Source organism: Plodia interpunctella, chromosome 7, assembly GCF_027563975.2.
Source record: "Plodia interpunctella isolate USDA-ARS_2022_Savannah chromosome 7, ilPloInte3.2, whole genome shotgun sequence".
Classification (NCBI taxonomy): domain Eukaryota; kingdom Metazoa; phylum Arthropoda; class Insecta; order Lepidoptera; family Pyralidae; genus Plodia; species Plodia interpunctella.
In genome coordinates this window covers 1,115,431-1,134,761 of record NC_071300.1, presented here as the reverse complement: position 1 = coordinate 1,134,761, position 19,331 = coordinate 1,115,431, and the positions used below count along the sequence as shown (strand labels likewise).

The following is a 19,331-nucleotide window of genomic DNA, read 5'->3' as shown; positions in this document are numbered from 1 at the left end:
GTGGTTAATTTTTGGCGTTTGGCAATAATAACTGTTCGTTAATATTGACTTAAATAAGTTATAGCGACAAGGAATCCAATAAAGGCGATCTTCCTTTTGATCTCGCAATTACACGAAAATATTAATTAGTAATTATAACCCAACAAAGTCTACATCAAAATACTTGTTCCAAAGCGCCATTACTATTCTATTTAACTTGTCAATACATCCATAACACTTACCACTGAGAGAGCAACTCTCCTTGACAGTAAACGGCACGCCCAGAAGAGGTCTTCCTTCGAACAGTTGTTTCAAAGCGCCATTTCTCTTTGCTTCCTCAATCTTCCTGTCAACAGCCTTGGCGTCTTCCAAAGCCGCTCGGTACCGCTCCTCCACTACCGCGTTGAGCAACGGATTTACTGTCTTTATGTGGTCTATGTACGCGCTCACCAGGCCTTCGCTTGTGATCTGTTAAGAGATAAAATAATATAGTTGTACTAACTTTTGCCCGCGCGGTTTCGCCCGCGAATTCCCACGGGACCAGTTATATTTCCGGGATGTAAGGTATGTCCTATGTCATTCTCCGTGCTTCAAAATATATGTATGCAAAATTTCGAACGTTCATTCATATTAGATGAAATAGGTACTGTAATACAACGATTAGCATTAGCTTTCGATAATTACGTCATATATTTGACTCCTGTGACACCAAGGAAGACCCATACGACCTGTAGACCGAACTTTAATCATTTCGAAACTGGCAATACATGTGCCGCAAAATGTGAAGTAATACTGAATAATCTACAACTAAACGAGCCACCTGGGTGTAGGGATTTAGTAATAGAAACCAGAAATGAAATAGGTAATTAATAGCAACCAAATGTGAAATGGCATTCGAGGAACTTTGGAAAAAAGCGGTCGCTAGATTGCGAAAGGAATGTGGTTGTATCGGCATCTGAAATCGTGCTATAGTAAAAACATCTGTAGTCTATTGCAAAATGGGATTATTTGGTATGTTTCGCGGCTATGACATCCCGAAGACCGGGTAAAAATTTTGAAGATTTATCTGTGATATTACGACCAGCAGACCTTGTCAATCCTTTTTGGGAATGATGTGGACAAGTTATGAATTTTCGATGACAATCGTTTTAAAATAATAAAAAAAATTTAGATACTTATGATAGACTGTGACTTAAACTAATATTATTATACTACTAGAGTTTGTCTCTTTCCAGCTCTCTAATTATCTCCAAAAATCAACTAAAAGCTTCGAATTGACGACACAGAAGGGACAAACAAATACACTTCCACATTTACAATTTTGTGTATAGCGGTGGTGGTGTAATAGTAAGACGCCCGCCTGTGGATCGAAAGGTCCCAGGTTCGAATCCTACTCGTGTCCCATTAGTTTGTATACCAATATGACCCATGTATAGTCGTTTTCATCGACCAACCGGTGAAAGAAATCATCGTGAGGAAACCTGCACACTGATTGATTATTATTAACTTGTGTGTCAAATGGAGAAGGCAATGGCAAACCACTCCATAAATAATTCCAAGAAAGTTGTTGTCTGTGTTTCATTCCACGTAATGACCACGACCCACAGCCATGAGGAATACGGACCATGAAGAAGAAGAGTATGGACATTATCGGTGAAAGCAATCAGCAAATCGAGGCTCAGCAAAGTGTCAACTTAAGAAAATATTTTCTGAACTTTATGTCAAAGTTACAAGAACAGGAACAATGCAAGAACAGTTAAGTAGCAATTGACGCGTTCTAGTGTAACAATCACTCTAAAGGAGCCATCTCGCAAGTCCATGGTTTGTGACACAAGCGCCGCACAGACAATTAGCCGGCCCAAGGGCTAATTGGCTTGGGCGGGAAACTGTGGCGACCCGATTGGGCGGTCATGCAATGAATGTTGCAGAATCGGCCATTTTGATGTTTTACAAAAGTTATCTATACATATGTGGTAATATGTGTAGACATAAATAAACATCATCGTAATCGCACATTGGAAATTCATCTTCAAAGTAAATTCTTATGTAAAAAGACTATCAAAAAATACTATATTAGGTCTTGATTATAATTGTACAGAAAATTTGTTACAGCCTATTGCTTAATTTGAGCAATTACATAAATCATTTAAAAACTTTTCTTCTTGTGTTATATATTTGTTTATAGATTGCCTTTCGTTGTTTTATTGTTTTTCTTTATACTTTTACTTTTTAATAACAATATGACACTAATGTACACCAAGTGGGGAGAGGCTGGTGTACTGAGATACAAGCTCTACTTAGTTTAGGCACCAGTCTCTCACAATCTTAAATGTAATTCGCAACATATTGTTTACTTTCTTAATGTATTTATAGATTGTGGAGAAAAATAAAGAATTTTTGAATTTTGAATAAAACTGTGAGGGAAAGTTTATGTATACTGTAGCAACTTTTCTAAAGCCAAAGAATCATGTAAATATAAAAATATCTTATTTTTATTTATCATAGAATCAACAGCACTCTAAGCTATAGATAATATTGAAAAATATATAGAATACCCCATGTGTTATTCCAGGTTAAATTCAACCCGTGTACCAAATTTCATAACAATCAGTCCACTAGATTTTACGTGAAAAAAATACGTACATCCTCACAAACTTGCGCATTAGTAGGATACGTTCGTTGTTGATTCTCTACAAAATCACACAGAAAGCTGCGCTAACTGAACGACTATTGCCATACAAATAGGCCGTTCGGAAAAGCAGTACAGTTGCATTAAGTGCGTTGTAAATGCAATTCCTATTTGCCCACTCCATAAAGTCGGCATCGGCCTTATCTAGGTACTTGGGTTACTTAGATATATGTACTTACCGGTTCTAGAAATTCTTAGGCAAACCTACTGGCACATGAATAGAGTGAATTAATACATGAGATGAAGTGTGTCTAGTGGTTAAGACCTGTGATCGAAAGGTCCCAGATTCAAATCCTACAAGTGCTTAGTGAGTTTATATATCAATCTGACTAATGTGTAGTAACCGATATAGTTTACTACGTTTGTCGATGTGTGTGGTTTTAATAGACCACCACTTGTTTCCGGCGAAGGGAAACATCGTGAGGAAACCAGCACTCGATCTAGTTCGTTCACTAGCGTATACGCGTCTACTGCCACATATGGAAATAATCGTAACAGTCATGTCAGATGCCTTCAAGTGTTACCAAACACATAGGAAAGGAATAGCTCTCTTGAAACTTTACACCTCGAGTAAGTTCAAGAGAATAAGCAAGACAGAGCTATCTTACCTCACCACTCTTGACAGCCCCAGCTAAACTGGTAGCGCTCCTCAACAATAGCGGTTGAGGGGGACGGGGCAAGGGGCGGCGGTCGCGGGACATCAGCCAGAAGAATGGGGCAAAGAGTAAGTTCAGGATACGCAGGATTACTCCCAGAATCCGTACTCCCACTTCCATCCTGGAGAGAAGAGAACACGTTCAGAATGTCAGGCTAGAAAAACATGCGAAAATAATTTCGAGTATAGTAATTTTGCCTTCTTCAAATGTGATTTATTAAAGCATTAGTGTTCAGATATAGAAGGGTTCATTTATAGGTTAGTTTATTGCCAAACTAGCGACCTGACTCGGCTTCGCACGGGGTCATTTATGTGTTTAAACCTTCGGGAATAAATTGTCTAAATAATAATGAAAACTGCATCACAATCCGTTGTGTGGTTTAAAAGAAGCAAGCTTGGAAACAGACCGAGTGTTTAGTTTTATATTATGTAAGCGATTTAGTGATCAGATTTAATAATACTCAGTGAAGATACAGCCGTGGTTTTTTCACGATGGACAGTTTATAGATTCAGATCTATTTACCTAATTATCCTTGTCGCTACTATATTTATTTAATATGAAATACCCATTTTGAAAATCAAAACCTAATTTAAATAAAATAATAGATTTTACTCTGAATTTTGAATGATTTGCTGCAAGTTTATAGCTGTTACGTCAATATGATTTTGACGTTGTTATTCTTCTGGATAACAGGAGGCTAAGTCATAGAAGAGAAAAGCCAGAACATGATGGAGTTCTTAAAAAAGTATGTGAAATGATTATTTCATATTCGGCAATATGTAACATAGTTGCCGGCGTCCATGGGCACCACAGATTACTTGACCACGCGTCGTCAAGTGGGCCGCATTCCCGTTTGCCTGGATAGGTAATTGTTTATCCGTCATATCGAGTGTGTTATTGCTAACACTGGTGTCAGAATTTATTCAAGTCGCCTAAAGGCATCTGACATGACTTTTAAGACTACTTACCGCCATCTAGTGGCAGGTAGTCGCATACACACTAGCGAACTAAACTGTCCACCAGTGTGCAGGTTTCCTCACGATGTTTTCCTTCACAGAAGAAAGTGGTGGTCTATGAAAATAGACACACTTTTCTTACCGTTCTTGGGCACACCTGGGTTCACCCCATATTTATAGCATATTATGGAGAAGTGGAGAAGGCCGACCGACCCCACACGTGGGATAAGGGTAGGCGAATAATGATGATGATACGGAGCATTAGGTTAGGATAATTTAAATTAATTTAGATATATATATTTTTTCCATTTTGTCGCGTTTTTGTTTGTTTAATGTAACGATTTGTACTCGATGCCCACGACACAGGCTTGGTCTAGTGTGTTATTTTATATGCATGTAATTCTTTTCGGGAAATAAATAATTCTTATTCTTAATTTTTGGTGTAGATAAATTTGGAGCTGGAGAATAACAAGGCTACTTAATGCCACGAGTGGAGCCGAGGGCTACAGCTCATTGTACACTTGTATAAAAAAAGATTTTCTGCATAATAAACCCGTCACGCTCAAAGGTAGGAAAGCAGCGGGGGGGAAAATATTACCTCATTACACAGGGACACTTAGCAGCGTCGTGGGACATTAATCCTGCGAGCGGGTCAAGTAGAGCGAGTTTATTTCGGCAATTGCGGGACTCGCGGCCATGTTTATGTTCTGAATACGAATATTGATGATGATACGCTTTTGGTGATTGATTTGTGTGATTAGTAATTCTTGTAGCATTCTCCTGTTGATTTTCATCTAACAATTTTTTTTTGATAGGTGCAGTTCAGCGTAAATATTGCAATATCTTTGACAGAGCCATTAGTGTTGCCCTCAGACATTTAATTTTTCTAGAGGTGTGGCCACGTGGTGGTCAAATAGCTAATCCGACTTGACAAGAAGAAGCGAAAGTAAAGCGTTAAATTATTTTGATCATCGTCCCATCAATGGAATATCCAATGAGGGAAAAATTTACTGAACATAGATGACTGAATTTGCAGATACACGTTATCAGAAATACGTAGAATGTAGCGGTGTTGGCCGGCCTATGGCCGAAAGGTCCCAAGTTCGAATGCTATTCGTACCACATTAGTTTTAATCCCAATATGACTTACATTACAGTTTTCTTCGGACTCAATTTGCTTCCTGTGAAGGATAACATCGTGAGGAAACCTGTATGCTAGTAGATTATTTAATTCACTAGTGTGTATGCGACTGTGATGTTGGTAGGTGGGCCTAAAGTCAGTTATCATGAATTCAGGTGAAAGGTCATGAATAAAATCTGACACCAGTGTTAGCAGTGAAACAAAGAGAAAGAAGTGACAGCAGTTCCAGTGTTCTCAGTGTTACACAGTCACCAGTGTTCTCAGTGTTACACAGTCCCCAGTGTTCTCAGTGTTACACAGTCAATACTAAAGAAAGAAAGCCTAAAACCCCATGGGAACAGAAGGTGAACCAGTACAATATAAAAACATATTCCGTGGAACTCAATCATTCAGATATCTATGCTTTGATAGGTTTTCATCCGATACCGCATTTGTGAGATAGATTGCACATAACAAAGCCCTACACATGATCGACAGTTCAATTTCTATGCGGCTTACCGAAAATAACGCTGTTATTTCAACAGCGAATAGTCGATTTTTATTTCCAATTCGGTTCAGTCAAAATGTTTTTCAAGCGCTCTATTTGTATTCAAATTGTTGTGTTGTGTTTGTTGTGTTGAAATACTAACGATTAACTGGGTATTACGAATCAAATGTATATCCAGTGTATCAAATTGTACACAGCTACAATGAAAAGGATATATAGGCTACGTAAAGGGGCGGGGTTATTTTGTTTTCCGTTCAGAAAGAGGGAGCATGGCGGAACTGGTTCCCCACCCGTCTGCCTCTGCCCCCACGTGTCGCACAACTTTTAGAAGCAAACATTTGATAAAATTAAATTGAGTGTATTTTTTTCATCTTCAGCATTCTAATAGTCAGGTCATTACCACGCATATCATCAGGAAACCACAGTATAAGTTGGCCAAATCTAGAGAACAATTTTAAATTTGGAATACCCGGGTAAAACAGCTGTTAAGTACCCGTGGCACGAGAGATTAAGCAATGCGCTCACGCAATGGGCAACATCCCAAGAGACCACATGCAAGTAATCGAGGACAAGTGTTGTGAAACTAATAACCGATACTAAAGCAAATATAACCTAAGATCTACTGACCATAGTTACTTTACGGCTTCATCTACCTATTTATTTCTTGCTAATTAGGTACATAAATATTATCACTTGCTTCTGATGAAGGAAAACGTGAGGAAACCTGCACACTGGTTGACAGTTTAGTTCACTGCGTAAGCGACTACTGCGGTAAATGGTGGTAAGTCATGTCAGCTGCCTTTAAGATAGTTGAATAAAAAGTCTGACATAATAGTTAGCAATAACCTTATTCCATAAAAATAAAACTTCTTTTGGTGTAATCACAGGGTGTGTAATCTTGCAAATAAATGTTAATTGATTAATCGATTTTATGAAGATTCGAGTCAGTGCAAATTATCCTTTATTTATCAATCATGACATACCACAAAGATGGTTGTTGACTTTTACATCAAAGTGCTGTGTTTGCTCAGGTCCAATTTAGTTTTATTTGTATTAGTTTTGAGCTTTGTTAAATTACCGAGACTATTTTGGTTGTCGTTTCATGGATATTGATCCATATTAATATTATAGAGAAAAGATTTTATTTTTCATTCTTTGTTTTTTTTTTTTTGGTTTGTAATGAATATACTCAAAAACTACAGGGCCGATTTTATATTATGCACTAAGCCATATAATCATTGTTAATATAAGTTTTTTTGTTTTTATATTAGCTTTTGTTGTCGTCAGGGAAACATTGTTGTAATCAAATATTTATGCATTAACATTATTTCCATGGTGTATGCAGGTATTTAACTTGAAATATTTTTTACAGACATGACAATACAATTAAATAAAAACCTATATATATAAAAAGAGAAATCATAATGTGAAAGTGATGTTAGGCGAAACAACTTATATCGTCGATAGTGGGACATAGACAAAGCGAGGAAGCTCAATCGTATAACGCTGTTGTTGAAATGAAACGACTACTTTGTAACACTCATCGATATAAACCGAAATGCATGCAAACCGAATGTAACAATCTGAGTAATTTTCCAATTAACGCCAATAAACACGTACTCGTCTACAGACAATTGCATGTTAAGTATCCCATAGTGCTCTCTATGCTACAGCAATAGAGGCCGATTTGCACACGATTTGGGTTTGTTAATCTGCTGTTGATCGTACGTCGCACCCACCTTCTCGGCTTACTGACTCAGGTCATTTCCATTATTTGTTTGAGGCCTTCCGTTATTTCTGATTGATTTGCATCTAAGGATATTTGGGATTAGGTTTGTACAATAATATATGATTGTAGGCATTGCTATCAAGGATATACATCCGCTAATGGTCATGCATGTCGAAGACATGAGACTGTGCAAATGAAAGCGGACCTTGGGTTCCAACGCTCTTTGGCCATAGAAGCAACTACGCAATCATGAGACTGAAGAGTTAGTAGGCAGATACTAAGTCTACTAGCCTCTTTATTCAGATTTCTTTATTCAGTTTCTTTCGACATTTCTTCTCAGCAGTGGTCGTTCCGAAATGCCAGTAGTTTGTAGCTTGTGAGAAATAACTATAAATATAAAAATTGACGAGAAAAAGTGCCTGTGAAGGTATAATTTCTGAATAAATGATTTGAATTTGAATCAAAAAAGGAATTAGGGCGCATTCCCTTAAAGGTACCAGCTATTAACATTATACTCAGAAATATTGCTTTTCATCTCTTAACGAGGTCGCCAAAGAAATAAGTTATGGTAATATTAAAACTAATTCAATATTTTTTATAACAGGCAAAAACGTATCAGGCTCAAGGCAGAATCATTTGGAGAATTTTGTGGCAAAGGCGATGATTGTGGTCGTCATGTCCCTGAAGTGGACGTGAGTGAGATTTATCAAGATTGTGGCAAGTAGAAATCTCTAGTCTCTGGATATGGTCCATGAGAAATAGGCGTGATAATAATACATACATCCCTCAATCATGAGGACATGATCAAGAAGAAGCAGGAGTTTCGAAGAAAATGTAAGAAGAAACCCTACGTTTTCAGTCTGTTTGTCTCTTTTCTTATCGTGTGAATACCATCCAAATTCAAACAGTCAAATTATATTCCCATTACTTCGTATAATTGAAGTAAACTTAAACAAACACACGAGTAAGTAGTAAAAACAGTTCGCCCGTTTTGCCGGTTTTGACGTGCAATGCAAATTTTTCAAGGTTCTAAATAAAAGCTCCCATACAAATTAAACAATGCACGTTCGTTTGCGTCGGCAGCCGGCATTTAGTTTCACCTGTCTGTCTGTGAACAAATATTGCAAGTCAAATTGGACCCACTTTTCGGTTTCCGATTGAGCTGGTTTGCTCCAAATCGAATGACCAATGACAATGCAATATTATGACATGATTGACGAGGGAATCGGAAGGTGGCTAGGAGCCCAAAATGGCGTAGAAATTGAGCTCTTTTGAATTTTCTTGACATATAGACGTTTTCTGCTACGTAATGAACAAGGTTTCCTGACAATAAAACAGCTGACCAAATATTTACGAAACTAGCATGTTAAATGGATAATTAGATTAGAAGGACAGTGAAAAGTCTAATTGCTCCTTCATGGATATACCATTATCGCTTTCCGGTAAATGTATCAATATTGGTCTCGAAACTAGAAATAAATAAGCTGCACCTCTATACTTATACTTACTATTTACTGTATCTGTATTTTTATTGTATATCTGTGTACATAAATAAATAAATATATTAGGACAAATCACACAGATGGAGCTAGCCCCAAAATAAGTTCGAGACTTGTGTGGTGGGATACTAACTCAACGATACTATATTTTATAACAAATACATATATAGATAAACAACCAAGACCCGGGCCAATCAGAAAAAGATCATTTTCCATCATGAACCGCCCGGGGATCATACCTATCTGTTCAGTGGCAAGAACTTTACCACTGCGCCACCGAGGTCGTTAAATAAACTGTTAAATAAATAAATGAAAAAGAAAATATCATGACGCAACTATGTATTTAGTAAGTACTTCGTCGGAGTACCTACTAATTGCATGGACGCAACATAAAGACCATTATGTCGGAAAAATGAAAGATTCATACGTTTCTTCAAAGTATAAAGATCCATTGATATTGTCCAGTGACGGAAAATCAATAGCAATCAAGCCTACAATTGCATTCTTTTGTTTTTGTGAAATGCCGATAGCACCGTTATGATAGGGCACAAGGGATTCGGCGTTATGTAAATTTCGACCTTCAACTTCCAGCCAGGTACGGCCGACAGCACATTAGCTCACTAAAATTAATTGAATATTCGCCTGTACAGTCGTAGATTGGGCTCTTGTACGGCAGCCATATTGTTTCGTCGGGAAAGTTGATCAGATTACGCACAAATGGACTGAACACTAATAGCGCAGTATGTATTTCCAAGATTTCCCGTTTAATAAAAATTATTTTTATATTTTTGTACCTCAGGTCTAGTGCAATTTATTAACGTAGCTATATGTATTACTAGCTATATTAGAAAAAAAAAACATTTAATTTAATTGTATCACTATTAGCTGCAAGAGCCATTAAAAACCGGAGATACGATTGTATTCTGTGTCTTTTTGTCATAACTGAGTGATCCTTATAAGGGTTACGTTTTCTCTTTTTGAGGAACCCTAAATAGGTTCGGAATTCCTTATCTCAATATGGAGTTAAATTGTGTCCTTGTATTGTGTTGAATTTACAATTGCTTGTGAAAATGATGTTTATATACATTATTGAGTGATCACAAGAAATCGTTTATTTACAGAATAACAAGATGTCTTTATGTAGTCGTCTTTCGTATTGCTAACAGTGGTGTCAAATTCGCCTGAAGGCATCTGACACGAGTTTTACGATACTTGGCAGTTGTCGCATACAAACTAGTGAACATGACAGTCTTAAGACTGGATTCTTCACGATGTTTAACCTTTTCCGGAAGCAAGTGGCGATTTATGAAAACCGCTATTATACAAATTTTGATTATATTTGATATTATACGATTCGATTATTTTCAAAATTAGTTAAAAAGCACGTGTGTTAAATATATATACGAGTCAGATTGATATATAATATACTTATGTGGCCTGCTTCATGAATTTACTTCTTGGTATTCTGGTACCACTGGTCAACGTAACCTCTCTATAAATAGAAATATTATTTGCCCAAATAATATGCTAATAATGTATTACATAAGTACATTGCTTATCTAACAGTAGGGGCGTTATATATGCAGATATTTCAACTTTCACTCGCAGTTTGGAGCAATAAAAAATTAAATTTATCAGAATTAGAAAAACGAGACTTTATGTACGGTCGCCTGCAAAAGTCCAGTAATACTTTTGAATTCTATTTCCTAGGAATAAGGTTCGAAAGTATGACTGGACTATTGCAGGCGACGATAATAACGAAGACATCTAATTTGATGTTGAACTGTTATTTCCCACTAGTGGACTATGGGAATTTATTTTCCCACATTGGTGGATATCACTCTGGTATTCATCTTATTATTTATTAGTTATTTTATGTTATGAGGCCTTTTTATACATTATATACTCTTCATAGTCGTATTCCTCATGGCTGAGGGTCGTGGTAATTACGTGGACTTAAACACACGTAACAACTTTATTGGCATTAGTAATGGAGAGGTTTGCCATTGCCTTCTCCATTTCACACACAAGTTAATAATCAACCAGTGTGCAGGTTTCCTCAAGATGTTTTTCCTTTGTCGGAAGCAAGTGGTGGTCTATGAAAACTACTATACATGAGTCAGATTGGTATACAGACTCAGTGGCACGAGTAGGATTCGAACCTGGGACCTTTCGATCCACAGGCGGGCGTCTTAACCATTACACCACCACCACTTCATACATACATATTATACATACATACATTTAATTTCAGATCCAGTAGTTTCATCACAATGATATTGTTTGATGTTATGGTTGACTGGTAGAGAATGCCATATATCGTGAAGCCCAAGTATTATTTTGTAATGTTGCGCAATAAAATTAAAATAAAATAATTGAAATGTCACGAAAACCAAGTCAAATTGAATTTTTCCATTAACTTTGTGTTAGTGTGGTATTGTACAATCATGGGTTCACCTGTTCACTATCCTAACTGCCCCACGTCATGCACAACGGAGGCATTGAACAGGGCGAACGACAGAGCGATCAGCGTGGCCACATACTGATCGTACACCATTTTAATAGCCATTCGGACTCAGCGAGAAAAATAATCAAAACATCAAGTTACGCGAAAGAACACATCAAACTTAAACCACCCTTTTTAAACCGTTGTAAAAAACAGCCGATCATACTATGTAATCGATTAGAAGTATTAGTGGATTTACGCTCAGTGTTTTCCCAGTTTCTACCAAAAAGGCCGGCGCAAATAGAGTTAATATCCGAAATTAAGTCTTCCTGACAAAATCCCTGACATTATTGTCAGTGATATTTTATGATACATACGCCAGAATGCAGTATCCACCTATAAAAAATACGAAACTAATTAGATGAATGTAATCATTTAATAATTCTTTGTGATTACGACTAATTGATGTTGCCCGGGGCTTCGATCTAGTGTAAATTTTGAGATAAAATATAGCCTATAGCAATCATGGACAATATAATCTAATGGTGAAAGAATTTTTGAGATCGGATCGGTAGTTTCGGAGATTACCCGGCTCAAACATACAAACTCGCAACAATTCCAAATTTTCCGTTTCCATGGCAGAGAGCTAAAACTACTGACATGCCACCTGGGAACCCTAGGGGTACATATATCAATTCATGTGGTTAAAGCTAGACTTTTTGGGAAGAAACTAGGGAGTAAATCGTCTATGACTAGAGGTCGTTCCACCAGACGACGAAGTTCGTTGACTCCCATCAAAGCTCTCGGTCTGAGCTTATGAAAAGCACCTGCCCGGGAAAATGAAGTAAAGACCTATAGATGCAAGCTTTCACATAGATATTCATTCCTTTTTCCGCGTACCATTCAAAGGGATTGAAATGAGATAAAAACAGACTTTATGGTGACGACTTTTTTAAAGATAAGAACATTATATATCTTCAATATCTTAAAATAAAAGTCACAAATTCCATTTGATTGTAGAGGTATTGATCCAAGGGTAATTAGAAATAAAATGTTATGTCCGAAGTACTAAGTATTGTGAGATAATAGGACGCACTATGGTTTCCAGACAATCCGGAATCTTATCAAATCATTTTTCATTTTATCTTTTAATCTCTTAATGGACTTTAGTATTTATAAGTAAATAAGGTCAAATAACGTTTTTTAGACTAAAACTAACACAAAATCTAGAATAAAGAAAAATTTAAATTCAAGATTAACTTTTACTTTATTCATATAACATACAATAATCACTACATAGTCCCACAAACATTATAAATGCGAAAGTTTGTGACGATGTATTTATGTATGTTTGTTTGTTACTTTTTCACGCAAAATCTACCGGGCCGATTGTAATGAAATTTGGCACACGGGTAGAATATAACCTGGAATAACACATAGGGTACTTATTATCCCGAAATTCCAACGGAAGCGAAGCTCCGGAGCGCAGCTAGTATAAAATAAAGTGGCCCGCCGCGTCTATGCTGTTTCTAAATTTTCTTCTTTCAAACGTTGGTTTGATACAGTTTTCTATTGATACAGTTTTCACTGATATTTAGACAATTTATCAACGAAGGTTTAAACGTACAAAACAACCTGTTAGCATGCGAAGCCCGGCCGGGTACTACCTACTTCCATGACACTCAAAATCATGAAATAAATAACACAAAGAGACCTTAGATTGGAAAACCTAATCCTAAAAACTCTTCCGAGATACAAAAAATTCGTAGTTGCTAGCGGAAAGGATCGATTTATGGGTTAATAACTTAGTATATAAAGTTGACGCACTGTGAAAACTCCGGTCTCTTTGTAAAGATCTTCCGTCGGATATCTTTTACGTTTACAGAGCACTTCTACAGGACCGTACGCTGCGCTCTTTTCCTTCCTTACCTTACTAAGACATTTCAAGATTTTGAGTGGAATGAATGAAACTGCTTGAATAGAAGTCGGTGCCAAGTTCAGGGGGTAATTTCAATTGGTTATTCCCAAGTTTGAGAGTAAATAATAACAATTTAAACTATTCGATATACAAATATGGTTCACCAAAAGTGCGTGTTGAAACGTAACAAATTTCCAACGGCTTAGTACCAAATAAAGCAGTTAGATAAAGTTGTTTATGTTTTCTACTTAAAACACGCTTAGCTTAACTTACCTGAAGTATGTTTTTCACAACAAACGACACGAACGGAAATACAGAAGTTGAAGTTTCGATCGAAAAAATATTCAACAAGACGTCACAAGACTCACGAAATAAAATTAATTGAATGTGAATCGATAAAAGTGCGCGAATACATGGACGTAAAAGTGTAGATGCGTCGATAGCCGACAGTCGAGCGCTTCGCGTGGAGGTGGGACGGGCACTGAGCAGAATAGTGTTGAGTCGGAAAACTGAGAGGAAAATTGAAAGCTACGAGGCTCGATCCAGCAGGGTTGCCAATCGCCGTTTCAGTTTAAAGTCAAACATTTATCGAGAAACTAGACTTTCACAGGCATTTTTTGCATACGGAAGCCATTTACAAAAATGCATTACTATAAAATTCGCGAGATTTAGATCTACAAACAAATTTTCCACAATAACATACAAAGGGATACACATATTATGTTATGAGTTTTATAAAGTTTTAATAAATAATAATAAATAAATATTTCCTTCTTCTTCGTCCACACCGTTTTCAAGTTAATTTGGGATCTGGTCTTTTCGTAAATTTGCGTTATAAGCACAAACTTGATATAAGTCTGTGGTCTATACTATTATTATAAAGAGGTAAGCGTTTGTGAGTTTGTATGTTTGAGGCGGGTAATCTCAGAATCTACCGAACCGATTTAAAAAAAATCTTTCACCATTAGACAATGCACCTTACATTGTCTAAGATTGCTATAGGCTATATTTTATCTCATAAAGTCTAAGAATAAATCCTGTTACCCAAATTCTTTTTCCGCAGAAGTTAACTTAAAAAAATCCCGTGTCAAAGACACAAAAATTACTCTATCAGTTTACAGATATTAGCTTTTTAAAACATCTATTTCTATCTTCAAATAGATCGTGGCTCAATGTTTCTGTAACACCTAATGCTACTACAGTAGCAAAAGATTGCCTTCAAAAGCCACATGCGAGCACACCAACTAAAATTTCACATCAAATTTCATTTATACATTTGTCATAATCTAGCGGCCCGACCCGGCTTCACGCCTGTAAAAGCTTCCTCAGGAATCACACTATCTATTGCTGAAAACTGCATGAAAATCCGTGCATTAGTTTTTAATTTTATCGCCAACAGACAGACAGATGCGGCAGAGGATTTTGTTTTATAATATATAGTAAGGACAGTTAGTACTTTATATTCTTGTTTCAACCCTGCTATATGTAGGTTATCGTTCAATTCGTTATCTATTAAACTTTTATAAACTTCCAATAGTTATCGATCATAGTATGGCAGGTCTCACTGGATGTATAAACTATTCGTATCTACGTATACAACATCGGTGGTGTTAATTTTTAAGCTGCCTCAAGAATTCTATATCATCGACAAGTCGATAACCAGGGTTAAACCGTTTAATTAAGACTTTTCGGATATCCCCATTGCACCCCAAAAGTTACTTTATTATCTATATTATCACGCCTTACTCTACTCAACTAATCTTCTTGAAATTAATATACGATAACCTACAGCTGGTCGTTCTCAGAGCGTTTCGACAACTGCGGACGCAATGTCATTATAATTTTACAAATTTTAATAAAGACAAGAATTAGATTTACTATATGACTTTAAAATAATTAATCGGTACTGTGGTAATGCAAATTTTATGATTAATAATGATTTTGGAAATAATTCCTTCGTTAAGAAAATTGACGGATCGTAATGACAGCGCGGCCGTAGCGGTCGAAACGCTCTGAGATCCGCCCAGCTACGAGTACGAAAGGACAAGCTACCTTACAACCCGGAAAAAGTACTGTTTATTGCAACTTACAATAAGTACTTACAACCTTCAAACTACTTACATAAATTACTTCCAAAATACACCAGCACTATGTGCTTTAACTTGTCGAATCACAGCTAGATAAACAGTTACAGTGCAGCTGAGCCAAGATAGATTATCCAATAAGGCGGCTTGCCTTTGCACTATAGAGTATATATGATAATAGATGTTGCCCAGGGCTTCGCTTCCGTGGGAATTTTGAGATAAAATATAGCCTATAGCAATCTTGGATAATGTGACATTTCTAATGGTGAACGAATTTTTGAAATAGGTTCGGTAGTTTCGGAGATTACCCGCCTCAAACATACAAACTCACAAACACTATAATAATAGTATAGATATAATTGGACTGGCTCGTCACAAACTCACAAGGTGGCAAATTGGAGATTCTTCTCATAAGCATAAAGCACTTATTCTGTACAACTGTGCGTGTTTTAGTGGATTACAGATTGGTTCCTAATGGACTGAGCGAGAGAAGCGAGCGATCGAGAGGTCTAAAAATCATTTTGGGGCAAATTTTTTTTTTTTTGTATACATGTATGTAGTTTCTACAAGGATGGTCTTCTTCGTTGGTCAGATTTTGATGAAAGTTAAAAGGTAAAGGTTAAATAGGTTGAGTCCTTTTTGAAATATTCACAATTTTGTAAAAAAAAGTATTGCGTTCGTGAAGTCTACGTTTGCAGCGAAGAACTAGTTAAATAAATAATTATATATATAAGACACAGATATAACATATAACAAATCACACAGATTGAGCTAGCCCCAAAGTAAGTTCGAGACTTGTGTTATGGGATACTAACTCAACTATACTATAACAAATACATATATAGATAAACATCCAAGACCCGGGCCAATCAGAAAAAGATCATTTTCATCATGACCCGACCGGGGATCGAACCCGGGACCTCTCGGTTCAGAGGCAAGCCCTTTACCACTGCGCCACCGAGGTCGTCATAAGTTAATTTTAATTATGTTCTTTATTGTCTGTATTCTGTTTGTGTACCTAATGAATAAATTGCAGCAGGCTAGCAAACTATTACTACTTAATCTCAATTGCATTAATATGCATTCACGTAACTATAGGGTGGCAAGTCGGCAAATTTCTACGGGACCCTAAGCACTAGGGGCCTCCGCGCATGGGCGATGGGCTAGTCCAACTTTAGCTTAATCTCTCATAACTTGAATTTTCGCTATTGATAAAAAGAAATTGAAAATGTATGATTGTCTGTGGGTTAGCCCAGTCTTAATATACGTGATGTTGTAAGAGACATTGACAATCTTGGCTGCGGAATATCCGAGAATGGACCGGGATAGCGAGCGCAGCTGAGCTGTTCCGCCAAGCTAAGGACAAGAAGGACTTCACCATGCTAATCGCTGAACTTCACTAGTTGGAGAGGCACCCGTAGAAGAAGAAGAAGATATATTGAATGATGTCCCGTAGGTGGTTTATATCTCAAAACCCTAACCGATATTATAAATGCGAAAGTAAGTCATGTTTGTTTGTTAACAATTCACGCTCTATCTACTCAACCAATCTTCTTGAAATGTTGGATACATTAGTTTGAAGTATGGAGAACGACAAAGCTCATTTTCATATCGGGAAAATTATTGCTTCAGAAGTAAAATAACGCGGGCGAAGCCTCGCGAAAAAACTAGTAACTCCACCATACACCTCCCTCTTATTAGTGTCAGTTATTGTATCATTTAACGTTATAACTTAGTTGTATGTTTTAATTTGGTTAAAAACGTTTGGAAACTTGATTATGACTTGCCTTAGCCCAAGAGAAAACGGAATAACAGACACATTTGTTCAATTTAGATTTGGAAAATCCATGTCCATCCATTCTATAATTCAAAATGTGAAAGTGTGTATGTACGTCTGTAGCGGGAGCTAGGTGATTATTGCTCGACTGCCACAAAGGGAAGATCTTCCCGCCAGGCTAGGTGTTGCGCCTGGGGAACCGCTCGGCTCCGACGGTGTCATGTCGGAAGTTGTATTTATGCTTCCAATCGAAAACGCACTGTCTGCGCGGTCTAGGCTTGTTAGCTGTCCATAGTGAGTCGACCGTCGTGCCATCTGTCCGTAGTGTCCTGGATCACATGTGTGGCTTTGTTATTCGTTGCGTTTGGTCGGCTTTTTACATTTGCGCCGTTGTGCATGTGGCGTGGTAGATGTCGCTACACGTCCTTCTTTTACGTGAAAACAAAGTGATTTTTTGTTTGAACATAGTTGGCGAGCTAGAGAGTGACAGGCTACACTTTAGTTAGGCTAGTTAAAAATAAATTCTAAATTAAATTAAAGTCGTAATTTGGAGTCTAAATAAATTCTTATATAGACGCCTTTAAAACCCCTGCGATCTAACGCGAAATGTGTCTAAACTTGTCAAAATTGAACTGACTTCAGAAATGAGTTTATTATACATACGGGTCTGATTGAAGTCCACACATCTCCTGATATTATCATTCTGTTTTAATGCTGCAGTGTATAAAAGCTTAATAATCTCCTTTTGACGTCTGTTCACATTTTGAGAAGAGGACATCTTGTGCGAAGTGCTCAATTTACGATAACTCATTACATTACCGTGGGGGAAACGATTCTGCATGCCTTCTGAAGCATGGAGGAGTTTAACATAACAAACTTTTTGGTCACCCATCCCGAGAGAGCGAGCCACTGTGTCATAAGTCAGCTAAGCAAATGTGTGGGCTGTAACCTACCTCATTGGTAGGTTCATTCTTTTTCACTTTATTACAAAAACATAAACATGAAAAAGGCTGACTTAAAACATGAGGCATTTCTTTCCTTCCAGTCAACCCACAGAAATCAACCAATAGGTGATGCAGAGAGAAAATATCATTTCTGGGGTGAGTGCAAATTAAAGGAACAAAACAAACCACTTAAGTCTACAGCAGAATTTCAACATAAGGAATTTTCAATGAATCCAGTATTGTATTCTATTTGTTTACCCCGGGCCGCCAGGGCCTTGCGGGCGACGTCGCAGAAAAGGTATTTACTCCCGGAGTTTTGTTCTGAAATATACGAGTACTATATCGTTTAGTCTATAGGTACTTGGCGATTTATTTTATTTACTCAGTGAACAATCCGCAAGGAAATGCGGGAATTAATAAAGGCAGCGTTTTCTGTGTTCTTCGGTCTGAACAAAGGAAATTAAATTCAATATTTTTGTTATCGACTACCTACGTATTTTAGGTGAACTAATGGTTTGTTACTCCATCACGCAAACAGGTTGCAGCTGTTCATGATACAGGCACCAGTATAAAGGAAGACTGAAAATGCTTCTCCTAATGACCTGTACGTCGCTTGCGCAGCGACAAATGACAATACATAATCATTTCCTCGTGGTCAAGCAAGTTTGGCTAATAACTTCGGCCAGGAGGAAAGCGGTTTCTCTCTCTCTCTCTCTCTTATTTGAACATTATCCCGATTTCTTCCTTAACTATGATTAGAGCGTAGGAGCTTGATATCCGTTTTGGGTAAGAATAATCGGATGAGCGGATAGAAAGCATTGCCTCGCCGTGCTTTCCATACTTAGTTGACGAGACTACGTTTGGTCGTTTATGTTCAAACCCATTTTAAAAATCATACAGAAACACGGAACTTTTTACGTTTCATCAACAACGCTAATTTGGGGACAAGACGAATCGTAAAACCGGCAAATTCCACTTGATACCTTGAACTCACGTCAGGTAAATACAATAATATTGTTTTATCCT

The 19,331-nt window shown here is 37.2% G+C and overlaps 1 protein-coding gene across 6 annotated transcripts in view; it reads right to left on the bottom strand.

Moving 5' to 3' along the window:
- LOC128671356 (fatty-acid amide hydrolase 2-A-like) overlaps positions 1-19,331 on the bottom strand; it is a 35,664-nt gene that overhangs the window by 13,499 nt on the left and 2,834 nt on the right. For 3 of the 6 annotated variants that reach the window (XM_053747769.2, XM_053747767.2, XM_053747771.2), the window contains 2 exons: positions 3,277-3,445; positions 222-447 (listed from right to left, as the gene is read on the bottom strand). In XM_053747769.2, the coding sequence (XP_053603744.1) occupies positions 222-447; positions 3,277-3,444 (394 nt within the window). In that variant the 5' untranslated portion in view covers position 3,445. Of the gene's footprint in view, positions 1-221; positions 448-3,276; positions 3,446-13,773; positions 13,914-19,331 lie in introns of those variants that run through there. The other 3 variants (XM_053747772.1, XM_053747773.2, XM_053747768.1) reach the window with 2 other exon arrangements.